The 24,739-nt window shown below is 46.3% G+C and overlaps 2 protein-coding genes across 7 annotated transcripts; one reads left to right on the top strand and one right to left on the bottom strand.

The window, feature by feature from the left end:
* Positions 1 to 1,325: 1,325 nt before the first annotated feature.
* PAGR1 (PAXIP1 associated glutamate rich protein 1) lies at positions 1,326 to 8,625 on the bottom strand. 3 transcript variants are annotated; one of them, XM_035137031.2, is made up of 5 exons: positions 8,382 to 8,625; positions 6,698 to 6,840; positions 3,188 to 3,584; positions 2,939 to 3,021; positions 1,326 to 1,711 (listed from the first exon to the last, which is right to left on the bottom strand). In XM_035137031.2, exons 3-5 carry the CDS (start codon positions 3,580 to 3,582, stop codon positions 1,527 to 1,529), a joined length of 663 nt encoding a protein of 220 aa, XP_034992922.1. In that variant the 5' UTR covers positions 3,583 to 3,584; positions 6,698 to 6,840; positions 8,382 to 8,625; the 3' UTR covers positions 1,326 to 1,526. The 3 variants fall into 3 exon arrangements, with proteins under 3 accessions (XP_034992922.1, XP_034992920.1, XP_034992921.1); XM_035137029.2 differs by having other exon boundaries at positions 3,188 to 3,587; positions 8,382 to 8,624; XM_035137030.2 differs by having other exon boundaries at positions 3,188 to 3,587; positions 8,454 to 8,624.
* Positions 8,626 to 8,767: 142 nt separating this feature from the next.
* KIF22 (kinesin family member 22) lies at positions 8,768 to 22,829 on the top strand. Of its 4 annotated transcripts, XM_060281675.1 has the most exons (14): positions 8,825 to 8,877; positions 9,782 to 9,896; positions 10,199 to 10,404; positions 12,534 to 12,661; positions 12,814 to 12,962; positions 14,458 to 14,898; positions 14,989 to 15,142; positions 16,251 to 16,356; positions 16,536 to 16,713; positions 17,515 to 17,632; positions 17,721 to 17,797; positions 19,543 to 19,746; positions 21,743 to 21,802; positions 22,615 to 22,829. In XM_060281675.1, the coding sequence occupies exons 3-14, from the start codon at positions 10,205 to 10,207 to the stop codon at positions 22,648 to 22,650; spliced, it is 1,851 nt and encodes a 616-aa protein (XP_060137658.1). In that variant the 5' UTR covers positions 8,825 to 8,877; positions 9,782 to 9,896; positions 10,199 to 10,204; the 3' UTR covers positions 22,651 to 22,829. The 4 variants fall into 4 exon arrangements, with proteins under 4 accessions (XP_034991400.1, XP_034991398.1, XP_060137658.1 ...); XM_035135509.2 differs by lacking the exon at positions 9,782 to 9,896 and having other exon boundaries at positions 8,768 to 8,877; positions 16,254 to 16,356; XM_035135507.2 differs by lacking the exon at positions 9,782 to 9,896 and having other exon boundaries at positions 8,768 to 8,877.
* The last annotated feature ends 1,910 nt before the right edge of the window (positions 22,830 to 24,739 follow it).

Genomic DNA, 24,739 nt, shown 5'->3' with positions numbered 1-24,739 from the left:
CTGTCACCCAAAACACACTTGAGGGCTGCAATCCTAACCGTATCTACCCAAAAGCAAGTCCCTTTTGAACTCCATGGGGCTTGCTCCCACATAAGTGGGGTTAGGAATGCAGCCTTTACCCCACTGAGGGTAGGAATCAAACCAATGGCTTCAAGTTACAAGGAAGGAGATTCCGACTAAACGTCAAGAAAAACTTTCTGACAGTAAGAGCTGTTTCAGAGTGGAACAGACTCCCTCGGGAGGTTCGCTAGGGGTTTTAAAGCAGAGGTTGGATGGCCATCTGTCATGGATGCTTTAGTTGAGAATCCTGCATTGCAGGGGGTTGGACTAGATGGCTCTTGGGGTCCCTTCCAACTCGACAATTCTATTACAGTGGTACCTCAGAAGATGAATGCCTCGCGCAGCAAAAAAACTCGCAAGACGAAAGAGTTTTGCAATTTTTTTGGTGACTCGCAAGACGGATTTTGCTATGGCCGTGCTTCTCAAGACAACCTTTTTTCAATATTTTTTCTTTTGGTTTCCTTGGTTTCTGTTGCGCTTCGCAATACGAAATTTTCGCAAGACGAAGCGACTCGCAGAACGAATTAATTTCGTCTTGCGAGGCACCACTGTATTCTGTGGACACTGATAGACTTCCAAGTAAACATGCACTGTAAATGACTTGGGGCACGCTCATTGGATTTCAATACCAGCCTCTTTAAAAAAAATCGGTTTTTTTAAATAATAAAAAAGTGGCAAAAACCTGCTACAGGGTTAGAAAGAAAAGTCACATCGCATTCCCATTTTTAAAAAAATAAAGAGACTTTGACTTGATCTGTCGAAGTCTGAAATACCCAGTTTTCTTCCCTGTTCCTCCTGAACAAGTTTTTTTTCTGCACCTGCCAGAAAACATCGAACACAGACATTTGCTTCCTGGTACATACAGTTCCAGGAGCAAGAGTGTCATTGCGTCCTCACCTGCCGCAGGAGGTGGGAAGAGAGAACAGCTTGCCACACACACACACACCTGCTCATGCTGCTTTCCTGGGTAGCAGTCCACAAAATTTGGCTGGCCTTGATAGTCACAATGTGTATGTACCAGGAGTTCCTCCCTGACCTCACATCCCTAAAGACAGCATGAGTTCAGGAACAACCCCCTGCCCACCTCTCCAGGTCCAAGTGTGGGGCACAAAGGTGAGGGGGTGGAGCTTTATTGCTGCAGGCGCCCTGTACTTCGAAGGTCCTCCAAGGCCTTCTAAAGCAGAGCACCACCGTGGAGAAGACACTCTGTACCCTCACCAAACTCTTAAGTTTGTAAGAACAAAAACAAGAATTTAACAAGTAAAAACAAACTCACTAGCTTTTATTTACACTCAAATAACCCAAAGCAGGTGCTTCCTGCCAGTCAGTGCAGGATGCGAACCAAAGTACATGGTCTGACCCAATGGGTCCGTCCAGCAATTTCCTTCCCCTCGCATTGAACCCAGGAGTACACAGTTCCACTTTGCCTGAAAGGATTTTAAAAGGTCCCATCGCCTCCACGGCACTCAGTATTTGCGCTGGCGTAGGAAGAGACCTGGTGGCCGTTTTGGAGTGGGTACATCATCTGAGTCAAGGTCAAAGAGGTCTCGGCCCGTCTTCATTATCTGTTCCTCTAAGACTTTGTGGCGCTTCATATCTGACAGCACCTTGTCCATGCGAGCCTCCCTCTTCTGGCTCTTAGCTGAGGTCCCTGAAAATAAATAAACAACAGTTAGGATCTGTGGACTCAGTGGGAAGTGCAAGTTGGGCCGAGGCTTTTTAAAAAATGAGAGGTAGGCTTCAAATGCAAGGTGCCAGGAAACCACTGTTCTTCCCTAGGTAGATCAAAATCTACACTGTTTTCACAGCAGTAAGAGGGTCTGCATGTCCCTACAGTTTGCATAGTTTTAAAATGTCCCCATCTCTTCTTTGAGGACCTTTAAAGTATTTTGTAAATAAGCTTTGATATTTTCTCTAATCAAGTGGTGTATAAATTTTATCCAATAAAATAAATAAATAGTAAGTAAGTAAACAAGCAAGCAAGCATGCCGTGTAGGTCTTCCTGTCCATACCATTCTGCTTTTCCTATGTTCCTGTCTAGACCAGGTGTGGAGAACCTTTGGCCCTCCAGATGATGCTGAACTACAGCTCCCATCATCCCTGGCCACTGGCCATGCTTGACGGGGCTGATGGGAGTTGTAGTCCAACAACATCTGGAAGGACACTGGTTCTCCCCACACCTGGTCTAGACAACAGAAAACTGTCAGCCAATTTGCCTTAACTTTCATAGGGGAGTCTCACACGTTACCGGTAAACCTTCAGCCAGGATTCTCAGAGCAATATTCTGGACTCCTGGCATTTAAATAGGGAAGGAGAATCTGCAGCTTGTGGTGCAAGATCCAGACCATTGTGGCATTTCTTCCAGCATCCCTGAGGAGAGCTTTATGTTTGTGGATCAGATTGCCTGACAGCTGGGCCTTGTGAGCACCTTCACACCTTTCCCCAAGTGAGAGGCTGACTTCCTGTTTGGAGAGGGGCACTTTTGAAAACGCAGTTCTATGCCTTCGAAGGTGAATGCCTTGCTCATGTCGGATGTCCGCAGGCCTGATCCAAACTTTCAAAACCCTACAAAGGGAGGTGACCCTAACTTTTTGAGGTGGGGGTGGATGGGTGGGCCAATGGTCCCCGACTGAAGCAAGAGGAAGGTTCCCTACTTCTCGGTTTGAGAGAGGAGTGTCAGTATTGTGAAAGCAGTAGGCTAGAACAAGGTGCATGAGAGCATAACCTAAATTTTGAGGTAGCAAATGGGGCTCCTCAAAAGAGAACAAGGACAATCAAGCATGACTCCAGGATTCTCTGGAAGGTGTGTGTGTTTAGGGAGAAATCCAATCGTCCCAATACAGCCAGGGTGGGCGGGTGGCTTTCCTTTTCAACATACCAGGAGTTCTTCGACGATCGATCAAGGAGCTCTTAGGGGAGGCAGGCTCATCATCGAAGTCAAACTCTGTTGGCACGTAGGGCCTGCAGCGAAGAGAGAAAATTTGGAATCCGCCCAGCACCAGAGCCTGTAGCCCCTCCCTCCTTTCCTGTCACCAACACCATCTCAAATTTTGGATCCTTCCCCAAACTCCTTTTCAAGTCAAATATTACCCCTCTCCCCGCAAAAAAGAAATACATGCGCTCTCACTTCTCTTCCTCTTCTTCTTCCTGGTCCTCCAGCTGCCCGTCAGATTTATCCTCCTCTTCGCTGTCAAGCTCTGGGGTAGGGTTGCGCCGGGGTAGGATCTCTGCCTGGATCTCTAGGGTCCCGTGGGCAGCAATGAGCTCATAGAGGCGCCGGATCTCCTCAGGGGGAGGCATCCAGCCGTCTGGGGACTCCAGTTCCTCATCGCTGCAGGGGACGAACCAATCCTCCTCGGCCGATTCGTCTCCCTTCGCCGACTGCTCCCCATCTCTCTCCCCGGGTGCGTCATCTTGTTCCTCGGTGGTCGGAGGTAGCTCTGAGGCGGGCTCATCTTCCACTGCCAAGGACTGCATCCCCGAGGTGACTTCGCCTTCCTCCACAGTGCTGGCCTCCTCCATGGCTGCTGGAGAGACAAGAGGCCACAGAACTGAGAGAGGCAGGGCAAACAGCGAGACTTCAGGACCCTAACATAACCGGGCAAGGACCTGCCTGGTACAAGAGGGCGGCCATCTTGGAAAACCCCTACAGCAAAATGTGAGCTAGCGTGGTGCAGCAGTTCAAGAAGCAGGCTGGGCCTGCAAGATTATCTTTCTCTTTTGGCATCAGAGACTCCTCTCCAAACTTTCACATCCTCCAATGGAAGTTTTCTTGGGAGCGCAGAGATGGGGCTCAAGGAGATGAATTGACAGTGTTTCCAAACTAACTCCTTAGATACCTCTCATAGTTGCCTGCAGTTGAGGGAGTAGAGTTAGCTGTCATGAAAAGTGCAGAGAAAAATTGTATGTCCTGGGAAGACTTCTCATGCCTCCTCTTTCTTGCTGCCTCCGCCAGCAAATTCAGAGGCATCTTAGCTCTGTCTCTTAACCCCTTTCAGATCAATAATCCCTTGATCTGCCCCAGCCTTCCCATAAATAATGAAGCTGAATTCGCCCCTGTTCAGAGGAAGCGCCCCGGATAAAGATCTCTTTGAAGCTGCCAATTGTTATTCATTCTGCTGCAAGAAGAACCAGGAAGCCTGTGGCTCATGCCAGGGTAAGAGCAAGGAGGGAGAGGCACAGAAGGGGAAGATGTCTCAGGATGCACCAAGCAGACCTTGTATCAGACTCCTGTCCACTGAGAGATGAATCAAGGTTCTGGTGGCCCATCCATCCTTGCAACCTCCATATCGGAGAAGACCCTCCCACAGCTCCCACTGTATTCCTGGTCAGGGGGGGAGGGGGAGAGATGATACCATGAGGAACAACCCCCTTCCCTCCAAGGCCGTAACTCAGAGATGCTCCATCAGGGTGGATTTGATTTAAGTAAAACCTGATTTAAATCACTAGTCAGTAAGACTTGATTTAAATCATTATTATTTTTTACAGAAAGATTCATTCTTGCTGGTATAATCTTAATATTTACAACCAGAGGAAGGTTTCATTTTTGGAATAATAAATTTTTGGAGTAGTTTTTACAGTTATATCAAAAATTACTGATTTGGTTTTACTACTAGAAATACAAAAACAGGTAATTATGAAATTATTGTTTATATTTGGACAACTTTTCTGCTGTATTTTATTGGAAGGAGAAAAATAATCATTTCCTTAATAACAATTTAAACAATTTATTTAACCAATCAATCAATCAATCAGACTTTATTCGACCGTCAGTCAGAAATAAACATTTATGATTTATTTAGCTAAAACAATAACATTATAGCATATGTATTCATGTTTGTTAACTGATGTGGTTAAACAATTAAAAAAAACAACTTACACTGAGTTTTAGCACACATTAAAAACTTATTTCTTGATGAATAGCCTTTGAACTATAATGTAACTCCAAAAGCATTTTATTTTAAAAATCCAATTTAAATAAAAAAAATGATTTAAATATTTTTTTATTTCAATAAAAAAATCTGATTTTTTAATTTTTTTAAAATAAAACATTGCTTTTTATCCACCCTGTGCTCCATCCAGAGAACCTGTAGAATCAGGAGACCCCAAGAGTCCTTACAGGACCCACACACACATCCTGACTTTGTGGTCTTATAACTTCATTCACTCCAAGACTGCAGCATAAGCAAATCCAGTTCAGAGCTCTATTCAGTCCCGAGGATCCAAAAACTTAACTCCTCCTCAGGGAGCTATGTTGCAATAATGGTGATGGGATAATTGATTACAAAAAGCGCCGGGGTGGGGTTTTGAAGTCCTGAAGTCTCTTGCTTTAGACTCCTGAGACAAGCTCCTTACAACCAACTTTGAATCCCATAAAACTGCAAATGCATACTAGATCAGGGGTTAGACAACCTAAGGCCCGGGGGCCAGATGCGGCCCAATTCTCAATCCAGCCAGGGAATTGGCGTGTTTTTACATAGTAGAATGTGTCCTTTTCTTTAAAATGCATCTCTGGGTTATTTATGGGGCCTGCCTGGTGTTTTTACATGAGTAGAATGTGTGCTTTTATTTAAAATGCATCTCTGGGTTATTTGTGGGGCATAGGAATTCGTTCATTCCCCACCCCCGAAAATATAGTCCGGCCCACCACATGATCTGAGGGATGGTGGAGCGGCCCATGGCTGAAAAAGGTTGCTGACCCCCGTCCCAGATAGAACGACGACACTACCGGTAGCAAGATGAGTCAGACAGAGGCACGCCATAGTCAGTGTTCTCAATAGGCAAATCCATTCAGGAAGGCCATTCCCCCAGGTTAACGTCCAGATGAGACATCCTTGATTTGACTACCTGCCCAATCTCTAATTCCCTAGGGCCTGGAACAGGCATCCCCAAACTTTGGCCCTCCAGATGTTTCGGACTACAATTCCCATCTTCCCCAACCACTGCTCCTGTTAGCTAGGGATCATGGGAGTTGTAGGCCAAAACATCTGGAGGGCCGCAGTTTGGGGATGCCTGGCCTAGAAGCTCTCTCATTTTACCCAGTCACCTTTCTGACTCTCATGCTGGTCCCTTCTCACTAGTCACATTTTCAGTTCCACTTGGCTCACTTTAGATCAACAGTCCCCTGAGGTAGTGTGACCCTATTTTGGGGATCAGCTGGGTGGCAGTTTTATAAAGGGCCCCCAAATATACATCTATTGCCCCCAGATTTAACAGATCCTTTTGTCCCAGCAACCTGATAAGCAGCTCACTTGCTCTTCAGCATCATTCTTCAGGCTTTTGATAACCCTGGCTGGCATCATTAGACAGCTTCCTTGCTGTTCAGTACATTGGCTGTCAAGCCACAGACCTCGCTAGACAGCTCCACTGCCAAGCCCAGAAGACTGAGAATAGGACAGCAGCCAAAGAACAGTTCTCTTGCCAGGAAACTGAGTTTTCCCTCTTCCTCGCTCTCACTGCACTTAGGCAATCAATATGACCCAGGAAGTTCTACCACTGCAGTCAAGCTCTATTCCGCAAACATTTAGACCTTGGGCTCGTTCTTCACAGCTGCTCATAAGGACCTCCATTGTGGGTTTTTGTTTTTAGATGGCCCAGCAGACCCAAACATCACACTGGCAACAACGACAAAAAATACCTTTTTTTAGGAGCCCAAGCAGGGGCAAAGGTCAGCAGGAAGACCCTGCGGAAAGTCCCTTCCACTGGAGATCAAAATTGATATGCAGAGAAGCAATGTCTTCACAACTGCGGCTTCCTAAAGAGGATGGTCTCAGCCCAACCCTGCAGTGATTTAGAAGGCAAAATATTACTTTTCACAAAAGCCCCTTAAGAAACTCAGACAAATAAGCTAAGCGCCAAACGGCGCCTTAAACATGAGTTACAGTCGCCACAATGGAATGTCTAGGTGCCATCCCCCCAATGAAATTTGTTGTTATTCTTCATTTCATTCCTGTATCACTTTATATTTTAAAGAAAAAGTCTCAAAGCTGTTTACAACACATTGAAATGTCAAATAAAGCAATAAAGAATAAAACAAATTCAAGCTTCAAGGAAAATATTTCAGATCCTCCTCCAAGTGACATTTTGCTTTCCCCATATTTATTTACCTATTTAATTTATGTTATATAGCTGCCCAATGGCATACGTACTCCAGGAAGCCAGTGCAGTGTAGTGGTTTGAGTGTCGGACTAGGACCTGGGAGACCAGGGTTCAAATCCCAACCTAGTCATGAAGGTCACTGGGTGACCTAGGGCCAGTCACAGCCTCTTAACCTACCTCACAGGGTTGTTGCATAAACCGAACACAGTACAATATTGTTGAAAATGCAGCAAGCGAATAAAGTTACACACACATCAGCTTGGACATTCCAAGAAAAGCAGATAGAAGTTTCATGGGCAATGATCCATGGCTTTAGCTTTCTTTCGGAGAAGACATTGCTGGAGAACAGTGCCATTTTTGTAATATTTGGTTTATTCCCAAATATTCGGGTAGAGGATAGAAGATGGAGGCAAACAATATAACCACTGCTGCCAGGCAAGGACCTTAAATCAGTAGTCCAGCGAGAGGAAGCTTCTACACCAGTTCTCCCACAGTTTTTCATAAAGATGTTATTTCATCACAGTTTCAAGCAGGAACCCCACCCCAACCCAGAACTAGAATTTGCCAAGCATGCCACTTTCCACAGCCTCTTAAAATTTTCTTACAGAAAGTTAATGGTTGGGAGAAAAGCACTCCTAAGAGCTTCTACTGGTCATTCTGGACCCTCAACATACCTGATAGCAGCTATAATATTAAACTAACATTCCTTTCTTCCGTTGCTTTTATTTTTTTACTCCAGTCAAGAGTAATCAGGGCTTGGCATCCGGCCTATGCTAATTTTTTTAAAAGAGAAGTGTCTTGACTATCCACTCTGGAGAAGAGCTGTGCAGCTAACTCCAAAGCTACATCCTTCTTTTAGTTAAGTATGATCATGATCCAAAGTTATGCATTTCTTACGGCCCATTGAGTTCAATGGCAGAGTTAAGCCCGAACAGCTACCCGTAAGTCACTCCATCTTGCTCCCTTGTATTAATAAGTAAAAGAGGACATTGCACGAGGTTCTATACTTTTGCCACTGAAATAAATAAATAAATAAATCCGCGGCACTCCTAAAATGCTTAACTTCGGCTGGATCATGCTCAAAGTCAACTAAAAGAAGATCTATTCTATTGTCTTAGGATCCTGCCCGCCCCTCTTTTTAATTTTTTTTCAAAGTCACTCTGCACACGCTCAAATACACTTCATCGGATCATTTCTTCTACGGCTGGGCACTAAACACGAACCACGATCGCTGATTAAGTCTTCATCACAGCAGGTGGCCTGCGAGGGAAGGGAGGAAGGGCTCGTTCACCCACCCGCGGCGGGTCTTATCCGGACCTCGAAGCTCGCGCGCTTCCCTTCCGTGTCTGTTTCCTTCGCCCCGGACCAACCAAGGATCAAAAGCTGAGCGGCGCACAACCGATCACCCAAAACTAGCCCGCAAAAGTCGAGTCTAAGAACTATCGAACGCTGCTGGGGCTGCTGCCTTGAGAGGCGGTACTCAAAAGTACCGGTCACTTTCTCAACTGCGCACGCGCGGCTTAAAAGGGAAGGGGGGAGGAAGCGGCCGCTTTTTCTCCGGCGGAACTTGATCTCTGCGCAGGCGCAGTGATCAACGGCTGGGTCCTTCCCTCTCTCCGATTGGCCGCTTTCTCCCTCCTGGGGCGGGCTTAGAGTCAAATTCAAACGAAGTCCGGGAGCTGCTCGGAGATGCGTTTGGTGAAGGACCCGCCTGGGAAGGTAAGTGTCCCCCCGCCTGCGCGTCTCTGGGCGCTAGTTACCGGTTGTAGCGAGCGAAGCGGGGTCGCCGCTGTGCCCGCGGCCTGCTTTGGGGCTTCCCGTTGTGGTCTCGCGGCTGGTCACCGCGAGAGCCTTTGTTCATAGAATCTTAAGAGTTGGAAGTGGGGACCCCGGCGGTCATCTAGTACAACCCCCTGCAATGCAGGGATCTCAGCTAAAGCATCCATGGCAGATAGCTTAAAAATCTCCAAGGGAAGGAGAATCCACCAGCTCCCAAGGGAGACCTTTCCACTGTCGAAGAGCTCTTACTGTCGGAAAGTTCTTCCTGAGGTTTAGTCGGAACCTCCTTTATTGTAACTTTAAGCCACTAGTTCGAGTCCTGCCCTCCAGAGCAGGAGAGAACGAGCTTGTTCCCTCTTCCATGGGACAGCCCTTGAGATATTTGAAGGTGGCTATCCTATCTCCTCTCAGTCTTCCTCTTTCCCATACTCAGCATACTTCTACCACAGAAATTTGAGAGAGTGGCCAGGATACCTGATAATGTTTTACTGATTGCATTACCTGGGCAGTCTGTCCATTCTTTTGAGATGGTAAATGCTTTTGTTCTAGAATCCAGGTCACAGGCCACCCTTTCCTGCACAAAAATGCCCTTAAGACAGGCATCCCCAAACTTCAGCCCTCCAGATGTTTTGGACTACAATTCCCATCATCCCTACCACTGGTCCGCTTAGCTAGGGATTATGGGAGTTGTAGGCCAAAACATCTGGAGGGCCGTAGTTTGGGGATGCCTGAAATAGAGGAAATATTTAGAGACATTAGGGGAGCCAAGATGGTTTTTTGGGATTGTTTTGTGTGCTAAAATAATGTGTGATTTTCTCAAGGGAATAATTCTTAAAATTTGAAGGACAAAGAAGAAGAAGAGTTTGGATTTGATATCCCGCTTTATCACTACCCGAGGGAGTCTCAAAGCGGCTAACATTCTCCTTTCCCTTCCTCCCCCACAACAAACACTCTGTGAGGTGAGTGGGGCTGAGAGACTTCAAAGAAGTGTGACTAGCCCAAGGTCACCCAGCAGCTGCATGTGGAGGAGCGGAGATGCGAACCCGGTTCCCCAGATTACAGCTCTTAACCACTACACCACACTGGCTCTCCAGGACAAAGGATTGGCTTTCTGTGGAGTGTGTGTGCATCCTAAAATTTTATAACCTATAAATTTTATAAGGGGACCTTCAATAATGATCTCAGTTCACAGATGAGCTGGTGCGGAGTTCAGTGCTTCTTCTGGTACTTGTATCTCACCCTGCACTTTTTCTCTTCTTAGATATCAATGACATCTTATAAACGATTAAGCCGTTATGAAGCCCAGCGAACCCCCAGCAATGCACCGGCTCGAGTTAGGGTTTGTGTGCGATTGCGGCCAAGCGTGGGAACAGGAGAGGGAAAGGAAGCCCCTTGTGTACGTGGCGTGGACTCCTGCTCCCTGGAGATCCTGAACGTGAGAAATAATATGGAGACAATGAAATACAAGTGAGTTGGGCAGAGAGGGTTGGGAAGAAGCAGGCTTCATGTAGGTTGTGGCCCTATGGTACCCCTGTTGATGGTGTAATAGGAATTTTGAGGTCTTGGATATATAATAAATGTTCATAAGTGTACCAAGCAAACATGTACAGTACAGTGGTACCTCGCAAGACGAATGCCCTGCAAGACGATTTTTTTGCAAGACGAATGCGTTTTGCGATCTGATGGTGACTTGCAATACGAATTCGTTTTGCGAAAAATTCGTCTTGCGAATCGTGATTTCCCATAGGAATGCATTGAAATTTAATTAATGCATTCCTATGGGCAAAAAAAGAAATTTCAATGCATTCCTATGGGAAACCGCGATTCGCAAGACGAATTTTTCGCAAAATGAATTGACTCACGGAACGAATTAAATTCGTTTTGCGAGGCACCACTGTACATGAATGTATAGGCCACATGTCTAAGGCAGCAAAGGGACCAAATATTTCTCTGCTGTCCTCACTAATCCTGTCTTAAGGGCACATTCAAGATATGAACAGGGTGTGAGCCTGTGACCTATATTCAGGAATTAAGTAGTTATAATGACAAGAGTGGCCAGAACCCAGATGAAGACAAAAGGGTGTGATTAACTTGGCTCGGAAACAGGGAAATGTAAATATCTCGTTTCACTTGATGGGTTTTTGGTAGAGGGCAAGAGGAGGCATGGGGCAGGGTCCAGGATGCTCAGATTACTGCCACTAGACCTCCCCTTTCATGATGTACAGTACTGTATATTTGTTGAAGAAACCCAACCCTTGAGACAAGGGGTTGGAACATACTAATAAGTACAAATTGGACCTGCAACAAAATGTTATAGTGTGAAGTTCAATGATGTATCTGGGCTACACCCCTTCTGTGATCGAAACAAAATAAAAAAATTCCTTCCAGCAGCACCCTAGAGACCAACTTAGTTGGTGCTGCTGGAAGGAATTTTTTTATTTTGTTTCGACTACGTCAGACCAACACGGCTACTACCTGTAACCCTTCTGTGATGTGTGTGTGAGGTTTCTGGGGGTGTGCCTGGACTCCAGGAGGGATTTTTGAAATGTCTATATAAGGGCTTGCACACATGGCTCTGGGTCCCTCTCCTGTATGTGAGGGGAGTCACCCTGTTGCAACAGCTATAATAAAGATTTTGCTTCTCAATTTTCTCTGGTTGGCCTCTGTTATATTCTCCTTCCGATGGAGAACCTACAAAGGGCTCTTGTGTACCCCATAAGGGAATAAGGGCAGATTTTGTTTACAACAATGGTTTTTAACAGGGATATTAGTTGGAACTGAGCAGTGTCTGGAGGAATAGCAGCCCTTCTCTTCCAGTATGAGAAGCAACAGAAGCCTTCCTCTAGGCCCCTCGCTGCCATTTGTTTCTCCTTGCAACTGACAGGATAGGTAAGGGAAACCACTGGCTTAAAGTGACTGCTTCTGCCTGTTTTGCCACTGCTGTTCTTTGATTATCTAGGCATGATGGGTTGCTGCCGGATTGTTAGCGGGCTCTGCATATTTGGCTGAGCTCTGAAAGTTTTTGGGGTGAGAGCAGGAAGTTACGCTTAAAGAGGCTTGTTTGCTTGCAGGCGAGGGCTTATCGGTGAAATTGGCTGCCCTCTCAGCGTGAGGGGAGGGAGGCAAGGGAGAGAGTGAACAAAGGAGGGAGAGATGGTGGATGTCTTCCTGCTGAGAAAAGTATTGGTTCAGTTGAATCCCCCACCCCACCCTGAGAAGCTGTCAGTCCCTACCTTTCGTTCACATTTCTCTCTTGATATATTGGTTGGTTGAAACAGTTGATGTCATTTCAAAATCGGCTTTGGACTGTATAGCAATTTATTGCACAGCCCTAAATAGCACTCTGGTTTCCAACAGGCATCTGGTTGGCCACTGTGAGAACAGGATGGTGTCTCATTGACCTGATCCAGCAGGGGCCTTCTTATGTTGATAATAGTCTGTACAACATGACGAATGGGGGTATGCTAGGGGGAAAGCTCCTAAGGGACACCTGCCACTCCTTCTGCAAAGCCCCCTGTTACCTATCTCTGCTGTAGAAATTGCTGAACTTTCAGAGAAGCCAGCAGGCCTCAATCCCACTTCTCTATTCCCACCAGATTTGACGCTTATTACAGTGCAACGGCCACGCAGTATGATGTCTACATGGGGTCAGTTCAGCCTATCTTGCACCATCTGCTGGAAGGGCAGAATGCCAGCATCTTGGCATATGGGCCTACCGGAGCAGGTGACTATAAAACAGTGCACAAAGGGATGAACCCAACCTAGAGTTGCTGGGGGTCAGCGGGTGGGCTGGGGCTTGGAATTGCGCCAAGGGTGGACGTGATGGTTTCCCCTCTCTCTTCACATCTCTTTTGTTCCCCCTCCCTAAAATGGCAGGAAAGACGCACACCATGTTGGGGAGTCCGGAGCAGCCGGGGGTGATTCCAAGAGCAGTTCAGAATCTCTTGCAGATGACAAGGGATGCTTCGGGGGATGAGCGAAAGTACTCAGTCTCTATGTCATACCTGGAAATCTACCAAGAGAAGGTAACGGGTGCTGGACAAAATGCATAAGAGGGGAAAACTGAGCCTAGTATATAAGAATGGTGGGATCTTTGGGGAAGAAAGCAGCTTAGAACAAGATGGGGCTGAGGAGCCAGATGTATTGGGGAGGGCATGACCTAATTAGACTACAGCAAGTGATACTGGCAACAGATTTGCACACACTCTGGCCTCCTTTTTTGTTGTATTGAAGACTGGCAGTGTTTTGACCCCTGGGAAGTTCGTTAATGTGACCAAAACTCCATTCTGTTCCCGGTTGGTATTTAGAAGATCCGTGAGTCATCTGCTACTAGTCTGATCTAGAGAGGGTCCCGTCTCAGTGCCTGCTGACGCTGTCATATGTGTGCTCTGGGCCTGCTTGAAGATTGGTGAAGAACTGAGGCGTGGCTGATGGGAATGGGAAAAGAGACTGGGCAGCTGGGTCAAAAGCAAGCCGAAATGGCTGCAAAGGGGGAGAGAAGAAAGGAAAGAGCAGTAGAAGGGCAGGGAAGACAGATGGAGTAAGGCAGGGGTGGGGAACCTTTGGCCCTCCAGATATTGCCAGACTGTAGCTTCCATCTTCCCTGACCATTGGGCATGCTGAGGGGAGTTGGAGTCCTACAAGCTCTGGGGAGCCTTAGGTTATTGATGCTTGGGGGAAGCAGACAGAATGGAGCCTGGGAAGGAGGAGAATGATTGAATACAAGTGTAGAAAGGACAGGGGAGGAGGGGGAAATTTGGAGGAGTGAACAGAGCATGGCATGGAGACTAAAGGTGATGAGCCAGAAGTGCCCAGGAGAAAGCAGGTCTCTTACAGAGGAGGGCAAGAGGTAAACTAGAGAACTTATTCGGTGTTTGCAGAAGGCTGGATTTGTACCCTACTTGATTAAACCACACAATCTGTTCAAGTAAATTTATGTTGTTCTCCATGTGCTTTTGAGAAACCATGGGATTTACCAGTAAGTGAGGTAGGCTTTGAGGTGTCACCTGGACCAACACTAGTCTGCTTGGGACTTCCGCTTGGATCGCCGTAGAAGATGGCTGAAAATACCATCTCTCCGGTTCCCACGGGGTAATTTATGAGGCTGTAAAGGGGAGTATGCAGCCTCCCGAAGTCTTTCCGGGGTACAGGAAGATGCAGTCTCATCCGCAGATGCCCACCACCAGCTTCGACTTCGGAAGGAAGGAGAGGCTGGGGGCACTGGGTGGAAAGCCCCCGTGGGAGCCTGCTTGCTCGAAAAACTCGGGGGCTTGAAAGAAGATAGAAGGATTTTAATAGACTCTTGGATAGAAAGCAGTGACTATAAGAGGACTAGGCTTTCTGAGTCTGAAGCATGGAAGTCAAATTTAAATTTGTATAATTTGGCAGAAGATTTGGATTAATTGTTTAATTGATATTTGTATAATTTGTATAATTTGAAAATGGATTAGATATTTAAATTGGAAAATCTAATAAAAATGTTTATTAATAAAAAAAAACACTAGTCTGCTTGTTCCCCAGGTCTTGGACCTCCTAGAGCCCTCCCTCCGTGACTTGCCAATCCGGGAGGATCAAAACCACCACATTCTGGTGCCTGGTCTGACGGAGAGAGAAATAACCAACTTCTCAGACTTTGAGAAACATTTCTTGCCTGCCAGCAGCAACCGTACAGTGGCATCCACACAGCTGAATCATCGCTCGAGCCGCAGTCACACTGTCCTGCTGGTGTACGTGAGCCAGACCCAGGGCTGGCCACCATATGCCCAGCGGGCTGCCAAGCTTTGCCTTATCGACTTAGCCGGCTCGGAGGACAACCGGCGGACAGGCAACAGAGGGGTGCGCCTGAAGGAGAGCGGGGCCATCAACACGTCACTCTTTGTGCTTAGCAAGGTGGTCGATGCCCTCAACAAGGGGCTGCCTCGTGTACCCTACAGAGACAGCAAACTCACTCGCCTGCTGCAGGTAGTTGGGGTGCCTGGGTTCATTGGTGGGGCTGTGGATTTGGGAAGAGCTGCATTTTATTTTACTGAGCATATTTCTCTTTCCTTAAAGGATTCTTTGGGTGGAAGTGCTCACAGCCTGATCATTGCAAATATCGCCCCTGAGAGGAAGTACTACTATGACACGCTCACAAGCCTCAACTTTGCTGCCAAATCCAAGCAAGTGGTGAACAAACCCTTCACGCAAGAAACTCTGCTGGATGTCGGTGAGGAAGGGAGCTGGCCTGAAAACAACAAAATTCAGCAGAAGGGGGGCAAAACAAGGGGTTTTGTTTTGTTTGTTTGTTTTTTGAGAAAGGAAGGGCAGGATTCTTGGGCTACCCCAGAACAGAGTGGGGTGTAGTATACAGATTCACTGCCCCATATTTCTTTATCATGGTTCAGATACATATACACTAGAACCATTCATGGTCTGTCCTTTTCATCAATGACCAGCTGACTCCTGTCAGAACCAGTCTGTGCCTTGCAGTCGTCTGGGGAGGAGGGTCTGCTTTGGATTCCTGTGCCTACTGAGATTATGTGAGTGGTGTCAAGGGTTTAGGTCAGGCACCCCCAAACTGTGGCCCTCCAGATGTTTTGGCCTACAACTCCCATGATCCCTAGCTAACAGGACCAGTGGTCGGGGAAGATGGGAATTGTAGTCTGAAACATCTGGAGGGCCGAAGTTTGGGGATGCCTGGTTTAGGTCCATGTTTTAGGTATCAAGTAAAAGCATTTTTGCCCTTGGTGCCCTTGGTTGCCCATAGGGTGGATATGTTTACACTTACGTTGTGTTTTTAAATAAAAAAATTCCTTCAGTAGCACCTTAAAGACCAACTAAGTTTTTATTTTGGTATGAGCTTTCGTGTGCATGCACACTTCGTCAGATAGGACTAAAAACTAAACTAAGAACTAAAAACTAAGAACTAAAAAACTTCGTTGTGTTTTTAGTTATATTTTGTGATTGTGGCTTTTCCCCCCCTAGGGTATTTTTTTAAAAAAAATATTTTAATATCAATTAAGTTATTCTGATACGTAGTTTGCAAGCTGGTGATTTGTAAGGTGACTCGAAATGTTTCTGATAAGGCCAGGATAATTTTCACGATTTGTTCTTTGTTGATATCCCACCATTGGGAATACAAATTATTCCAAGGCATTTTACTAGTAACTTTGTAGGAAAATTACAGCGAAGAATATCCAAACAAAACAGGATCCTTTCTGGAGCCCAGTTGGTGGTAGGAGGCCCAGTGGTGGTGAAGGAGGGCAGTCCAGGTGGAGCAGGCTCCAAGGTCCAATAAACACATCAAATAAATTAAAAACATCCTCCCCACACAGCAGCATCGAAAAGACCATGCCCAGCTTCTAGTGATGCAGGCCCTGAAGCCAAGAGACCTTGTCCAGAGGAGGAACAGCCCAGCTTGGTTGAAGAGAAGCCATTCAGGTGAGACACCAAACATTTTATAGGTTTTGGTGAAGAGGCAAGCAGTGCTTCTGTGGTGCGGTCAAATTCTTTCCTGCCACTTCATGAGGATGGTCACTCCCCCCCCTTAAAGCATTGAGCAGCTCTCTCTGGCTTGTTAGAAAAGGTAGGCCCTACTTTCTGGTCTCTTTCCCCACCAGTTCCCTCCTGCCAATGGAGAATCTTGAGCCGGCCTTGGCTGAAAAGCTGCTGCACTTGGAGGCCTTGGAAACACAGCAGGCAGGGGCAAAGAGTTGTGCGTTGCCCCTCCTCAACACCCCACGCAGGGAGCGGCTGGAATTGCGGAGGCTGCTGGATGAGACTCGGCGTGAGCTGGAGGTGAAGGGTTTGCTCTTTCTCTATGTCCCATCGTGATCTGTCAAAGACTGCAATGGGCTAACTCCCGTAAACAAACGCAATGCCTTGTTTATTGTGAGGTCTGCGGTGTTTCATTTGTTGATCAAATTTTTAAATTTCTATGTGTGGTTAATATGTTTCTTCCCTTACAGCAACACACTTTTTTATTTTTATAAAAAAAAAAGCTTCTGAAGTGAGTGGCAGGCGGTAAATAGAGCAGTTAAAGGGGCAGGAAAAGTGCAATTAAAGGGAAAGTGAGGGAACAGCAGCTCTTCAGGACTCCAGAGATTCCTTTTGCCTGGTGTCCAAACAACTCACTTATCAATCACAGCTTCAACTTCACTCATTGGCTACAAACAATGATGGGCGAGAACAGCCAAGCTGGTTCAAGTCACAGAAGCTTTTTAGAATGTTACCTACACATTTTGCTTCTTAGCTTTTTTCTAGGAGGGCTATTTGTTGCTGCTGCTGTTGTTTTAAACTCAGGAGGCCCTGCCAGGGCAACTCTGGTTAAGCCAATGGCTCCAATGTAAAGGCCGGCTTTGAAGGAAGAAAGAGATGTAGCACTAAGTACGTCCTGTAGGAGGAGATTCTAATATAAATTGAACTGTGTCCATCTTGCACTGAGAACCAGCTTCATTATGCCCCTGGCAACTTATACAATAAGATTCTTTTTGGGCTGGGAACCTGATGGCAGCCCCACGCATTCCTGGAGGCCACCGAACGCATACCCCGTTCCCTCCATCTGAATTTGTGCTCATTCTGTTCTTCCTCTCCCTACAGAGGCTTAAGAAGCAGCAGCTGGAAATGGAAACCAAGGTTCTGCAGGACAAAAAGCATGGACATGGGCCATGGGTGCCTTTCAAACACCAAGGACCAGTGGTATTGCCCTTCAAGCAAGGTAAAAGGGTGCTGGGTCTGAAAGCAGGACTCCCTTCTCATGCTCCTCCCTCCTATGAGATCACAGCTCTCCTTCTTTACCTCTCCAGTGCAGCACCCGGAGAACTCTGCGAACGAAGATAGCATCATCATTGTAAAGCAAAAGAAGGGAGGTCGAAAGAAGAAGGTGCGTAAGGGGGTGGGGTGGGGGCTTTGTTGAACTTGGGGCTGGTGATGGTGGGAAGCAGAGTTGCTTAACAGGTGTATATACCCCTTAGGTTTTTGAGGCAGTTTACAAACATGGTTTAATAAAGTTATATATGGATTCTGCCAGAGCAGGCTTCCTCCTGTAGATCTTCTGCCCTAGAACAAAGAACAGATTCCCTTACCTATTGCCTGTTGTTGGTTCATGTTCAGACAGCCTTATTCTTAGCTGTGGGGCAAATATCAAGCCTTACCCAGAAGAATTCACATCCGCCCTCACCCACGCACCGTGTTTCTGGATCAAATCTGGGAGTGGAACAGGTAGCATTAGCCAGATCAGAAAAATCAGGGCTGTTCCTGCTGACCACATGCTTCCCCCCCCCTTTTCCCTGTTTTAAGCAAATTTAAATTCTTATGGGTAAGGTTGGTGGGAAGCAGCCTGAAATGGTTCATTCCAGGAACAGAAAGAAAGTAGCTTTGCAAGTGTCTTGAGGAAGCCAGATCAAAGTTCTGGACTCACTGCCTCAGAGCAGCAGTCTCTCTCTCTCTCTCTCTCTCTCTCTCTCTCTCTCTCTCTCTCTCAGCTGTTAGGCCAGAGCTCACCCTGTCCAGCTGCCTCACTGGAGACTGAACTTGGGGCATGGGCTGTATTGGTGCTTTTCAGACTTTCCATGTTGCCAAGCATGCAGCAGGACACGTTACAGAGGATCCTGGAGGATGGTCTAGACCAGGGGTCGGCAAGCTTCTTTGGGGGGTGGGCCAGTTCACCACACCACAAACCTCCCGGTGGGCCAGAGTGCGTTTGTGTGTGTGCACGCATGCGCACACGGCAGAGGGGGCTTCTCTCCCCCCCCGCCCCCTGCCTACCTAGGGTGCTGCCGAGAGGCAGAGGCTGGTGGCAGCAGCAACAGAGGAGGAAAGAGCAGCCCGAAAGGGCTGCTTTCGAGCTGCTCGTTCCTCCTCCGCCAGCACCGATAGCCTCTACCACTCGCAAGGGCAGGCACAGGAGCTGCACTTGGCAGAGTGATGGCAAAGGCAGTGGCGGCGGCAAACAGCTTGCTCCGACGAGGGGCTGCTGGAAATGTGCTTGGCCAGCTAAGCCCAGCCCCCTTCCTCCTCTCAACCATGCGCAGCCACCGCTCGCCCATTGGCCAGGGCCTCAAACCTTAGCAGGCGATTGGCTGGCAATTTGCTGCACAAGGAGGGAGGAGGTTCCACCTTGGAATCCCCACGCCAATCCACAGAACTGGCCATGGGCTGGTTCCGGGAGGCCGATGGGCCAGAACCGGCCCATGGGCCTTAGGTTGCCGACCTCTGGTCTAGACCATCAGCCTGAGAGAAGTGTTTTTTGTAAGCCTCTCTGAGAGTGCGTTCAGCTGTAAGGCAGAGTTATAAATACTATTAATAAGGTGGCTCCGGCAGTTTCCAGTGGGCCTGCTTCAGGGACATGGCTCTCAGCAGATTCCAAAAACCCTGACACAGGCCTGTGAAACAAGAGAAGGTAAACTCAGCAGTGACAGTTGTCTGTCTTATCTTCTGGAGAACTTTATTCTGCATGCCTGGTATCTCATTGACGAACCCCTGATAAGTAAAAGGCAGGAGATTTATAAGATCTGAGAAGCCAGGGTATGTTTGTGATTCAGTGAAAGAATATGAGATGAGGGCCAGTCAGGAAACAGACGGGTGCGACACCACACCACTTCTTTTTATGATGCATGCTATATCCAGGATTCGGCCCCTGGCTCTGAAAACAAGGTTCCCTCTAAGTGGGAGATGGTGGTTCGGCCTGATCTGATGGCCCGCACCAAGGAGAACATCCTGGCTGTCCTGAACACAGGCTCTGTGAAGGATCTCATGGCCCTGCACCAGATTGGCAAGAAGAAGGCTCATCGCATTATGGCCTGGAGAGGAGAGCATGGGTCCTTTGAAAAGGTAAGTGGGCTCTGAGGACAGAGCTGCTCTTCCATCGTTTGAGGTGTGTGCAGGTGCAGCTACTGTGCAGAGGAAATTCATCTTCAGGTAGGAGGTAGGCCATGCAAGGCTTTAACACGTTCAGACCTTGCTCAAGTTCAGAGCATTAAGTCTTGGAGGACTCCTGCTCATTCTTAAATCTGGGAGGGGAAGGGAGTAGCTCCCTATTCTCGTAAGAGCTGGGTCAGAATAAAGGTCCATCTAGTCCAACGTTTTTGTAGCAAGCCAGAAGCTTCTGGGAAGCCCACCAGCATGGCACGGAAGCAATACCCCCCACCCCGGCAGTTAGAATTGGGAGGCTAACAACAACAACAACAATTTATTATTATTTGTACCCCGCCCATCTGGCTGGGTTTCCCCAGCCACTCTGGGCGGTTCACAATGGAATATTAAAAACATGATAAGACATAAAACATTAAAAACTTCCCTAAACAGGGCTGCCTTCATATGTTCTGTAAAAGTCAGGTAGTTGTTTATTTCCTTGACATCTGATGGGAGGGCGTTCTACAGGGCGGGCGCCACTATCGAGAAGGCCCTCTGCAGAATGCAGAATGCTGCAGTGTGATGCCTTGTCAGTGGATAAAACCTGTGCTTGGAGATCTGCACTGGTTGCCAATTTCCTACCGGGCTGTGGGTTAAACCACAGAGCCTAGAGCTTGCTGATCAGAAGGTCAGCGGTTCGAATCCCTACGACAGGGTGAGCTCCTGTTGCTCGGTCCCAGCTCCTGCCAACCTAGCAGTCCGAAAGCACGTCAAAGTGCAAGTAGATAAAGAGAAGGTAAACAGTGTTTCTGTGCGCTGCTCTGGTTCGCCAGAAGCAGCTTTGTCATGCTGGCCACCTCAGCCAGTAAAGCAAGATGAGCGCCACATCCCCAGAGTCATCCGCAACTGGACCTAATGGTCAGGGGACCCTTTACCTTTACTATTAGTATATAAAGGCCCTTTACAACTTGGGACCAGTTTACCTACAAGATCGTCTTGCCCCACATATTTCCACTCAACCGGTTCAATTGGCAGAATTGGCAAGCTGCCACATAATACCCGTTCTGCATTTGTAAGAACCCGATTGTTTAATGTCCAGTATACCTGAAGGAGTGTCTCCACCTCCCATCATTCTGCCAGGACACTGAGGTCCAGCACCGAGGGCCTTCTGGCGGTTCCCTCGTTGTGAGAAGCCAAGTTGCAGGGAACTAGGCAGAGGGCCTTCTCGGTGGTGGCGCCTGCCCTGTGGAACGCCCTCCCAACAGATGTCAAAGAGGAAAACAACTACCAGACTTTTAGAAGGCATCTGAAGGCAGCCCTGTTCAGGGAGGCTTTTAATGTTTAAAAGATTACTGTGTTTTATTTTTCTGTTGGAAGCCGCCCAGAGTGGCTGGGGAAACCCAGCCAGATGGGCGGGGTATAAATAATAAATTATTATTATTATTATTATCTGCACTTTGGAACTCCCTGCCTTTTGAGATCAAGAAGTGCCTTCACTGTATTCTTTGGCGCTTGCTAAAACATTCTTGTTCAGGCAAGCCTACCCAGATACTTAGGAAGTTGAGGTAATGTTAATCTGTTTTAGTATTTTAACTTTTGTATGCTTTACAGTAGGGTTGTGAATATTTCTCCTTTTTCTTGTTTTATCTTTTTGTAAACCACTTTGAGGTTGTAATTTTTTTAAAAAATCAAGTGGTGTATAAATTTTATGAAATAAAAAATAAATATTACCTTTGAATGTGGAGGTTTCATTTGGCTACTGTGGCCAATTGTTGAGAGAGACTAGAAATGCCAGGTGCTGAGCAAAGCAAAATGCTCTACTACTGCAGTATTGCTATTCCCTCAGAATATTTTTGTTGTTGTTGTGGACCTGAGATCTATGGATGAGGGGTGGTACACAAATTTAATAATTAAGTATCTCCATGATTTTGCAGCTTTGTGTTACCTACACATTTCTCCTTCCTCCTTTTCTCAGGTGGAGGACCTTGGGAAAGTCGACGGCATCTCTGCCAAACAAGTAGCTTCTTTTCTGAAGGTGTGTATTTAATTCAGTTCAGTCACTGTGGCTATAAGCTTATCTGGAGTAGAGTCCATCACATTAGATGAATGGAGTTTTATCCTTGGACGGCAGATGAATAGGTAGAGAGGGAGAAACTGTAAACAGAAGTTTAAGTTTTTCATGAAATGCAAGGGGCACAGCAGCCTTGTGTACAGCAGCAGAAGTTACTATCCAGAACTTTTTCTACCTGTCCCTTGGGAAACAAGTAGAAAAATGTCCTGCCTCTGTTGAGCTTGGCAGACTGGCAGGTGTGGGATCAGTATCTCTGTCTCCCTGCTTCATTTCCCTCCTGGGCACAAAAGAAAAGGCCTGCCCTCTCAGAGCCAGCATAGAAATCAAGTAGGCTGGTGGGGGATGATTTGCATCACCCCCCCCCTCATATCACTACATCCCTCATATCAGCCTAAATACATTATTATCATCTTGGTCACACAAAAAAGAAAGCTCATTACTCTGCAGCCAACATAGAATGCAGATTAGTGGGTCCCTACCTTCTCCACCAGCCAGCTTGCTAGCCTGAATGGAATTTCTTATTGCCTGTGGCAGCTTTTTGCCAACCTCATGCCCTCCAGCTGTGCAAAATAGGCACCAGGCCGGTGAAAGCTGGCCTGTGGTGTCCAAGTGAGTTTTTAAAACGCAAGGCTGAGATACAGGTTGTGATAATTCTTTGTAAAGCTTAAATGTATGCATTGTAATCTAGTATGCACTGGATTTAAAAGGTGCTAATGTAACAAATAACAGAGGAATTAAAATTCTTGCTCTTCTCTCTCCCCTACCTCCTTTCCTAGGTAAATATCCTGACCAACATTGGAAATCTTGAGTAACTGGATTGGTTCTGGAAAGCATCTTCTCCCTACATTATTATTTTTTTAATCTAAATTGTATTTTAATCAATTGTTTTTTCTTTTATGTTTTATTGTAATGGTAATTTTATTGATGTCAGCCGCCATGAGCCCAGCTCTCACTGGGGAGGCTGGGGTATAAATAAAAATTTATTCTTATTTATTATTATTATTCTCATTATTATTACATTGACTTTTATTGAAAACTAGCTGGCCAAGCCACGCCTTGCTGTGGCTCATCCCTGTGATTCCCCCCACCCTGTCCCGATCCATGACCTATCCTGCCCCCAACCCACACCCAGGCAAGTCCTCAGCTCCGTTCGGCCTAGTCCAGGCACCCCCAAACTGCGGCCCTCCAGATGTTTTGGCGTACAACTACCATGATCCCTAACAGGACTAGTGGTCGGGGAAGATGGGAATTGTAGTCCAAAACATCTGGAGGGCCGAAGTTTGGGGATGCCTGGCCTAGTCTGTAAATGCGAGCCTCCATTCGGCCTAGTAGCTGCAGTACCAGTATAGCCGCCGCTAGAGGGCGCTGTGTTGCAACCTCTTCTGCCTTCTATTTCCCAGCTTCCCCGGCCCTCTGATTTCAGGGTTCCAAACCAGTGGGTTTTACCTGGTTTTTGTGGCACAGGTGTGACGTGGGTAATCTAAACACTCGGATATCCCCATGTGACGCTGTGGCCAAATTTGAACGCGATCGGGCAAATGGTTTTGGAGAACGTCACGGCCTAACAAACATGGACCTACATTTTTATACATAAAGGTGAATTGGGTTTTTTTAAATTCTATTTTAGCTTTGGTGCATTTAAATATATTAAGCATCTAAAAGTAGTACAGAAAACTTGTACATCTCAAAAGGTTATTTTATATTGCCGCCACCAACTTCCTACTTTTCGTTACAAAAAGAAAGAAAGAAGAGCCCAGCTGGATTGTGATAAAAGCCCATCAAGTGCAGTATCCTCCTCTTGCAGTGGGCATTCAGAGGCCTGTGAGATGCCTGCAACAGCAACTGTCTGTACCTTGTTTCCCAGCAAATAACAGTCAGAGGCATGCTTCCTTTTGACACTGGAAGTAGTAGATAGCCCTCGTGGCTAGTAGTCACTGAGAGCCTTATCCTCCATGAATTTGTCAAATTCCATTAAAAACCATCCAAGTTGACTGCTTTCACTATCTGGGAACAAATTCCTAGGGAAACTCCTTATATGAAAAAGTGCCTTCTTTTGTATGAAAACTGCATAAAAGATGCCAAAATCAAAGTGAGGGAAAAACCTCACGTGAGGGGAAATAGATTAGGATGGATAAAAAAAGAAATAGTGTTGGAGTTACTTAGGACTGCTATTTAAATCAGGCTCCCAACAATTCGCCATCAGGCTCCCAACAATTAAATGTCTGTATTAAAAGCAGTTTATTTTATTTTCAAAATAATTTTCAAACATTAAAATGCAGAGTTCTTTCAAACCCTTAGACCTCCCTCTATGGGTTCCATCTTTAAGATTAAATTTACTACAGTACATATTTTACAATTATCTATCTATTATATAACCATAATTACCATCAAAACAAATCCACATTACAAATGTCTTCACATCCCTGCCAAAGATTTAATTGTTTACACTGGTCTTTTAAGTAAATTACAAATTTACTCCAGTCTTTAGAAAATACTTAATCTTCCTGGTTTCAGATCTTCCCCGTCAGTTCCGCCATTTCCGCATACTCCATCAATTTCATCTGCCATTCTTCTTTTGTTGGTACTTCTCCTTCCTTCCATTTCTGGGCTAGTAGCGTTCCTGTTGCATATATAAAAAGCCTTTTATCCTATCTTGGAAACTTCACATACAATGCCTAATAAGAAGGCTTCTGGTTTTTTAACAAATGTATTCTTAAACATTTTCTTTAACTCATTATATATCATTTCCCAGAAAGCATTTCCCAATGTACATGTCCACCACATATGGTAACAAGGGCCCTCTTTTTCTTTACATTTCCAGCACAGTTTAGAACTTGTTTTGTACATTTTAGCAATTTTACTCTGTGTTAGATACCAATGATACATCATTTTCATATAATT

The sequence above is a fragment of the Zootoca vivipara genome, chromosome 13, assembly GCF_963506605.1.
Source record: "Zootoca vivipara chromosome 13, rZooViv1.1, whole genome shotgun sequence".
NCBI classification, from domain to species: Eukaryota; Metazoa; Chordata; class Lepidosauria; order Squamata; family Lacertidae; genus Zootoca; species Zootoca vivipara.
The sequence above is the reverse complement of the archived record's forward strand: the minus strand, read 5'-3'. Positions and strand labels throughout refer to the sequence as shown.

Bases quoted from the DNA above. Each gene is read 5' to 3' on its own strand.
- PAGR1 (XM_035137031.2), bottom strand. From the start codon at position 3,582: ATGGAGGAGGCCAGCACTGTGGAGGAAGGCGAAGTCACCTCGGGGATG. The intron at 3,022-3,187 runs GTGAGAGCGCAT...TCTTCGCTGCAG, and splicing joins GAAGAAGAAGAGGAAGAGAA to GCCCTACGTGCCAACAGAGT. The intron at 1,712-2,938 runs GTATGTTGAAAA...ATTTATTTTCAG, and splicing joins CGATCGTCGAAGAACTCCTG to GGACCTCAGCTAAGAGCCAG.
- KIF22 (XM_035135507.2), top strand. From the start codon at position 8,848: ATGCGTTTGGTGAAGGACCCGCCTGGGAAG. The intron at 14,899-14,988 runs GTAGTTGGGGTG...CTTTCCTTAAAG, and splicing joins AACTCACTCGCCTGCTGCAG to GATTCTTTGGGTGGAAGTGC. The intron at 17,633-17,720 runs GTAAAAGGGTGC...TTACCTCTCCAG, and splicing joins GGTATTGCCCTTCAAGCAAG to TGCAGCACCCGGAGAACTCT.